General features: G+C 35.6%; 1 protein-coding gene across 1 annotated transcript; it reads left to right on the top strand.

Moving 5' to 3' along the window:
* The first annotated feature begins 423 nt into the window (after window positions 1–423).
* LOC125222694 (kirola-like) lies at window positions 424–1,541 on the top strand. The gene is made up of 2 exons (XM_048125452.2): window positions 424–668; window positions 1,008–1,541. The coding sequence occupies exons 1-2, from the start codon at window positions 482–484 to the stop codon at window positions 1,280–1,282; spliced, it is 462 nt and encodes a 153-aa protein (XP_047981409.1). The 5' UTR covers window positions 424–481; the 3' UTR covers window positions 1,283–1,541.
* Window positions 1,542–8,156: the final 6,615 nt, after the last annotated feature.

Genomic DNA, 8,156 nt, shown 5'->3' with positions numbered 1-8,156 from the left:
CTCTTAATAAGTAAACTATATTGACATATTAACTACTAAGATATTATAAACTATTACACTACATTATTGATCAAATTCAATCAATATGTACTAAAAATAGTAACATAAAGAGTTGACATATACCTACCATCTACCCAAGCTTATCTCGAGTTTTCCATATATCTATTTTCTAATCTACCATATCAAATTAAATATTAGACATGATATTGTGTAGGGCCGTTATGAAATGTATTACTGAATTAAATTAAAAAATATAATGATCCGCACTGTGCAATTCAATAATTCACCCAGACAGAATATGGACATTCATGATCCTAAGAATGATAATAATTATAGAAAAGAAACAAAGAAAATAAAACTATAGTGTCGTGAATCATGAAATAGGAGGATGGGCTTCGCCTATATAAACATGAAGACTACAAAGAGGTCTCTGCACCCTTCTCTCTTTCTCTTTGTTAAATTAGTTGATTAAATATTGAAAATGGGTTTACATGGGAAGTTGATTGCAGCAATAGAATTCAAAGCTGGTGGAGATGTGTTCCATGAAATTATGAGGCACAATCCAGAGCATTTTTCCAAAGCTACCCCTGAAAAAGTCCATGGTTGTGATCTTCATGAGGGTCAATTTGGGCATGCTGGTTCCATTATATGCTGGACGTACACCCATGGTAAGTACTCATGTCACACTACGTACCACATAGTAATAAGTTATACTGCTCTCCCGTCCTTTAAAATTTGTCATGTATTGACTCAGCACAAATTTTAAGAAATGTTATAGAAAATAAGTAAAAAAAAGTTAGAAGAATGTGAGTCCTCCTTTTCTGGTGTCTACCTAGTTCTCCTTCAATTTCAAGTTAATAAATGATAGTTAGGGTTTACTATTTCATGATTAGAGTATGTAATTTGTTTAAGCTTCATATTTTTCATTGTAGTGATTTTTATTACATGTGCAGTCTAAATAGAACTCTTTACAATGTTATGTTACAAATTTAATTTGTTATGTATAGATGGGAAGCGGAAGAGAGCAAAACAAGTGATCCAATCGATCGATGAAGAGAAAAAATTGATTCAGTTCAAGATGCTTGAAGGAGACATTATGGAGCTATACAAAGAATTTGTTATTACAAACCATGTTGAGACAATGAATGACATTGATTTGGTGACATGGACTTTGGAGTATGAGATGCTTAATGAAGATGTGGAGCATCCCATTTCATTGCTTGCCTACTTCATCGAACTCACCAAAGACATCGAGTCTCATCACTTCAGTACCAACGCTTGAACTACTCTCTCCCATTGCCCACTCCATTATGGAGTTGTGATTTGCTTCTTCACAAGTTAATAAGCCCTTTTGTTGTGAGATGTGTGTTTCTCCCCATGTAAAGGGGTGGGGATGTGTGCACTTGCGCGCACATGTGTGTTTTCAGTATATTTGTGTTGTTTCTCTTTTCTGTTCTCTCGACAATGTTGATATTATATCGCATATTGTATGTATTTAATAATTATCGAGGATTCTCTATCTACATATTTTAGTTTGCTAACCTGTCATATTATTACATTCATTGTATTTTTAAAATAAAAATCTTTAAATGTTATAATGACATATTACTATCTTATATCTTAATCCAATTTATCCTCTAATTATGAAATTGTATAAATTTTCAATAATCAATCATGGGAAATATCAATTATTATGTTGAAGGATAAGTAGATAATGTCCCACAAAGTATAACATGATTGCATGAATTTAAAGTTTCACACTCTCTCCCTCAAACAAAAATTTCACACATTCAAAAACCTTGAGTTTGGGCTCTTCAGTAATCATTTAGGTAAATCACAGTTCTTCCCTTCAATTCATTCTTTCACTACATTATTTACTAGCTAGTTAACCTACGTTACTTTTTACTTCATTCCTTATTCAAAAAACAATACCCCACAATCACGATCCATCATTCCTTCACTTAACGAGATCCAGATTTTTATTTCTTTAAATTAAAAATGTGGATTAAGAACCACAATTTTATATTTATTGTTATTACATATTTTTTGAAATTAAATACTAATGTGTTTCAGTTTAACTTGACGATGCAAAAACGTGAATGAAAATGAATGAATTGAGAGGTAAAAAAAAAACCCTAGTTTCTTGAAAACGAAAATATTATTATAAATAAAAAATTGAAGTAAAAACAATGAGACACACTATTTATAAGCGCTTAGGAAAGCATATGAATTTAAAAGGAAATAAAATGAAATTTAGGAAATTAAAGTTAGGAAATTTAGGAAACCAAATTTATCATTCATCATTACATGCGTCGTGCGAATTTCAAGTCATTTTGACACAAAACGATTACCGCCCTTTTTCAGCGTCACCGACATTTACTGCTGCATCATTCGAGTTAAACTAGTAATGGGCAAAGCATTTACAAAAGGCCGATTAATATAGAATATTTCGTGGGTTACATTCTCTCAACAATATTTATAATATATGTAACTTAAGAAATACACCAATGCACCCAGTGGCGAAGCTTAGGAGTATAATTGGAGCAAGTGAAGGTTTTGGAATAGAATTTTAATTCATTATTTTGGATTGTAAATATAAGAAATTTGATAGCCAATTTGTCGGATTATAGCCAATTTTTTACTAAATTTATTATCATTTTGTTCTATATCAAATTGTTGTTATATACGACTCCATATATTTATTTTTGTTTTGCATGATAAATATTAATTATAAATTTATATTAATTTAAAATAAATAAAAAATTTGTACATCACAAAGTGTTACATTAGTTTTACATAATATACGTATAATACATTATTGAAATGGAAACAAGACTGTACCTCCTCAAGTCAAAAAGTGTGAGAGGCCTAACACAAGAAAAATATTTAGCGCCCATAATCACTTTGGCCCAACATAAAGACTAATTTTATTAATGAACTCGAAACAACAACCATAACACATTTACTACTTAAATTGAACTCTCAAATTGGAATAAGTAATATATTTTTATTCATTAGAATGTAAATCAATTTCAGGTATTTTTTCTCAATTTTCTCTTCAAAATTTAATTAATTTTGGTTCAAAAGACTACGGAGAGAAAAATTAGCAGCCCAACTGAAATTTAATTTGTATCAAAAAATATAATACTCCCTCCGTCTCATTGAAGATGACTCACTTTCCTTTTTAGTTTGTCCCAACTGAGATGACCCATTACTTAAAATAAAAACACCTTTATCTCTACTTTATTCCCTCTCTCTTACTTTACTCTCTCATCTTAACACACAAAATATAACTGCATAAAATCCCGTGCCGCCCAAAAAAGGGGTCATGTTCCTTGGGACGGAGGGAGTATGATATTCCCTTCGTTCCACCATATTGAGACATTTTATTATTATGCAAAATTTCATTGTAGTTAAATCATTTTATTTAATCTAATAAATATATTTTTCTTAAATTTTTTGTACCCAAAAAAATACCTTAATATGGCGGAAGGGACGGAGTAATTTACAATTTGAGTGATTATAAAATAATACTCCTTTCGTCTCATTCAAGATGGGTTTTTCACGGTTCCAAACCGGCGGTTTCCGGCGGTTTTTGGCGGTTTCGGCTCGGTTTCACGGTTTTTCGTGGTTCCGGTCTGGAATCGCCCAAAATCGGTGGTTCCGACACGGTTTCGGTTCTGGAATTTTGGAAGCTGAACCGAACCACGGTTCTAAAAGTGACGGTTTCAATTCGATTTAAATCTCACGGTTTCGGTTCCACGGTTAACCACCCGAACCGAAAACCTTGGGCATCTCTAATTGTACTCCACCAATAATTTTTGTTTTTGTATTTTGCGGGCAGTCATTGACTTATTATTGTTTACAATTGTACCTTTAGGCACTAGGTTCATATTAGAAATTTTATTTTTGACTGATATAAGTTTAAAAAATTGTTTTTACTTTATAAACAGAAATTGTAGAAAAGGTTAATGAAACTTAGGCTTACTATTATACATTAATTGTAGAGATTTTGGTCCCAAAAACCTTTAACTTTTTCAAAAATCTACTCCCTCCGTCCTATAATAGAAGGCACACTTGAGAATTGACACGGGATTTTAGATGATATTGTTTTGTGTGTTAGGTGAAGAGAGGAAATAATATATTTTTATTAATATGAGAGATTTTTTTCTAAAAACGGAAATGTGACATCTTTTGTGGGACAAACTGAAAAAGAAAGTGTGACATCTATTATGGGACAAACTGAAAAAGAAAGTGTGACATCTATTATGGGACAAAGCGAGTACTATATTTTCCATAAACTATAAAATTGGTACGCAAAACCACAAACTTTGGCGAAGCGCGTTTATTTCTCACCCGACCCGATTTTAAAATTTTCTGGCAAGTTACATCTACGTGGACATGGTAAAGTCTGCGTCTGCACACCAGAAATTTAAAACCTCACGACATTGTTTTCTTTCCTAGATTTTTCGATATGTTTAAGAATTTGGCTGACAAATCATAGTAGTTTGAAGCTTCCTAGGTTATAATACTTTGAATCGAGAAAATGGAAATGGTCTGCATAGTATTCTTCATATTTGAGGGAACGATTCATATACTATTTTGTTTCTTAAATATTTTAATTTTAACTATAGGGTTTTACACATCATACGCCATGTAAAGAGAAGTAGTGACAACTAGAATTAAAAATGTCAGGTAATCCAGTAGGATGGATCAGTGTTCTGACCTGTCAAGGGAAAAAACAACCGGCGCCAAAGTTTATGGTTTCTTGTCCCACTTTTATAGTATATGCGAAATAGCATATTTTTTAGAAAGTTGAAGATTTTAGGCACCAAACTCCCTTGATTTTATAATAAAATGTAAGTGGGGCAAATTAGTAGAATGTGAGATTCACTTTTCATAAATAGTAAAACTGAAATGAGACTTTTAAAGGGTGTTAATGTGGTATATCGTACAGAAAATGTCATACTATATATCATACGAATATTCAATATAAGTAAAAACCATATCTTTATTTTATTGGAATTTTCAATATATACGGTGATTTGGTATTACCGAATTTTCAATATATTCAATTCAAATACTGATACTCCTATACTTCCTTTGCGGTATGTTATACCGATATATACAGAATTTTAGTACTATGTAACCCGATATTGACGGTCAATAGCTGGGATATTTTTACCCTATCATAGAAAACTTGGTAAATTAAAAAAAGCAAGAAGCAAAATGTAGTAGTCTTCTTCAATATTGAAATTGAGATTTGGGGAATCAAGAGTATGATTTTTTTTTTTTTGATAATCAAAAGGCTCAACCGAGAAACAGTGGGCAGGCAAACAAAAAACAACACAGTCCAGAGTACCAGAAGTCTAAAGCCAAAGCTAAACTAACAACCAACCAAACAAAGGCACACATACCTCAAAAGAAGTACACAAACGCTAACCACAAGCATGACCGCACAACAAAGCACAAAACAACAAGTCGAGTGAAAGAAGAAGGTCACCTCCCCAATGATATTTTATTGCATTCTTGGTCCTAAGCTTGTAGCCCGACCATCTTCTAATCTTGACCTACTCCTCGTACATTTGCTCTGGTAGGAAGGGAAAAATTGGACACCACCCTTTGATCAACGACCCTAGTCTCCAAAGTAGTAACATTTTTTCCATTTCCAAATTCGGGACCACCTTCTCAAAGATAACTTTGTTCCTAAGCCACCAAATGGACCATGCTGTCACATAGAAGAGAGAGGTCCAAAGCTTTCTGTCGAACTTGAAGAAAGGTGCGTCCATCCAGCTATGAAAGCACGAAATTGGGTCTTTGGGCAGGCATATGGAAAGATTCCAACAACTGCAACCAAAATACCAAAGGCTACTTGAGCACCTACATCCAAAAATGACATGATCGATGGTCTGTGGTTCCTCTTTGCAAAAAGCACAAAGATTATCTTCAACTCCAGGGAACCCAAAACGGAAAAATCTGTCTTTTGTATTGAGTCGCCCCTGAAAGATAAACCACACCAAGAGTTGCGCACGTGGTTCGACTTTTCTCCACGCCAACCTTCCATGGAGACACTGATTGTTGTCATTTCCCATCATACGAGCAACCTGTAAACAAAAATTAGAAACATAAAAGACCTTGGATTTGTCAAACTTCCAAACTCTTTTTTCGCGTTCGTTCTCATTCACGGACATATGACCCACAGCTAAGTAGAGACTTTCGATCAAAAGTTCCTCCCAGACAAACAAGTTTCTTCTCCAAGTAAACTTCCACACCCACTGACCATTCTCCCAAGTGCCCATATCTCCAATGAGGCCATGTTGTTGCGTAGAGATCGAGAACAGTCTCGGGAACATCCTCTTAAGAATATCTCCCTTAGTCCACTTATCATGTTAGTATCCTCTTAAGAATATCTCCCTCTGTCTAATGTGTGCCTATATATATGGGAGTAGAGCACATAATCTGTATCTGAAAACTGTAGTCATAATACAATTTGTTCTCCGTTTTTGCCCGTGGACGTAGCCAACAAAACGTTAGTGAACCACGTAAATTCTGTGTCTATTTACGTTCTTTTGTTTCTCGATTCACAATTGCCCTATTTGTCATAACAAACTGGTATCAAAGTCTTGGTTTTCGAACTAGGGTTTTGAATTCCGCTGCGAGGGTTTTGTCTGGTAAATCGAGATGTCTGCTCTGAATGTGAAGGTTGACAAATTCACCGGGAGAAATAGTTTTGGTTTATGGCAGATCAAGATGCGATCTCTGCTGAAGCAGAAGGGGTTTGTGGGAGCCGCTAAAAAAAAAAAAGGCTACGGAGGATGATAAGGAGTGGACAACCCTAGACGAAAAGGCCCACTCGACCATCATATTGAGCCTGTCTGACGATGTTATCATCGAAGTTGCGGATCAGGAGACGGCTGCTGCTCTTTGGGCGAAGTTGGAGAGTCTATACATGACGAAGTCTCTAACCAACAAGTTGCTCTTGAAGCAACGTTTGTTTCGGTTACGCATGCATGAAGGTACGCCCCTTCGGAATCATCTGGAAAATTTGAATAAAATTTTGCTAGATTTGCGTAATGTTGAAGTTAAAGTAGAAGACGAGAATGCTGCTTTAATTTTGCTTGTGTCTCTGCCTGAATCTTACGAAAATTTTGTTGAGACTTTTATGACTGGCAAGGAAACTCTTTCGTTGGAGGATGTTCGATCTGCTCTCCACATCAGAGAGGATCGTCAACAGGCAACGAGTTCAGCCACAGAAGATCTGCCATCGGGATTATCTGTTACGGGTAAAGGACAGAAGAAATTCGGACAAAAGAAGTAGAACTCAAAAGGTTCAAAAGGTCCTAAAGGCCCTAAGCCAGATGACATATGCAGATATTGTAAAGAACCATGGCATTGGAAGGCTGATTGTCCAAGGATAAAGAAGAAATTGGGCAAGAAGGAAGATGCTAACGGTTCTGCGACTGTGGCAGAAGCTGATGACACAAATTCGGAAGAAGAATTGGCCTTGGTTGCGGATGAACAGCCACACTGTAATGATGTGTGGATTTTGGATTCTGGAGCGTCATATCATCTCTGTCCTCACAGGGAGTATTTCAACACTTATGAGCAGATAGATGGAGGCAATGTTACCATGGCCAACAGTGCTGTCTGCAAGGTAGTTGGCATCGGCTCTATCAGGATTAGGACTCTTGATGGGGTCTTTTGCACCTTGAACGATGTTAGGCATGTTCCACAGATGAAGAAGAATATGATATCCCTGATTACATTTGATAGTAAGGGGTTCAGTTTCAAAGGTGAAGGTGGAGTAATGCGTATTTTGAAAGGTTCGAAGGTGGTTCTGATAGCTTTGAAACGGGGTACCTTGTATGTTCTGAGAGGTTCCATCGTGGCAAATTCTGCTGATATTGCATCATCCGAGGTTGCAACCAAGGATATGACCAAGCTGTGGCATATGAGGCTCGGTCATATTGGAGAACGTGGCATGAGAATCATGTCGAATCGTGATTTTCTTTTGGGCTATAAGGTGCAGAAACTTGATTTCTGCGAACACTGTGTGTTGGGGAAGCTTCATCGCAGCAAGTTTCCAAAGAAAGGTGTTCATCGAACGAAGGGGACACTTGACTACATTCATATGGATTGTTGGGGTCCCTCACGTG

Source organism: Salvia hispanica, chromosome 1 (genome assembly GCF_029641045.1).
Source record: "Salvia hispanica isolate PSC_SH4W2 chromosome 1, Shi_PSC_v1, whole genome shotgun sequence".
Classification (NCBI taxonomy): domain Eukaryota; kingdom Viridiplantae; phylum Streptophyta; class Magnoliopsida; order Lamiales; family Lamiaceae; genus Salvia; species Salvia hispanica.
This window is presented reverse-complemented; position numbering and strand designations above follow the sequence as displayed.

What these genes read in the sequence shown, in the direction of transcription:
- LOC125222694 (XM_048125452.2), top strand. Translation starts at nt 482, where the DNA reads ATGGGTTTACATGGGAAGTTGATTGCAGCAATAGAATTCAAAGCTGGT. An exon ending in ATGCTGGACGTACACCCATG is followed by an intron (nt 669 to 1,007) that starts GTAAGTACTCAT and finishes TGTTATGTATAG; the next exon opens with ATGGGAAGCGGAAGAGAGCA.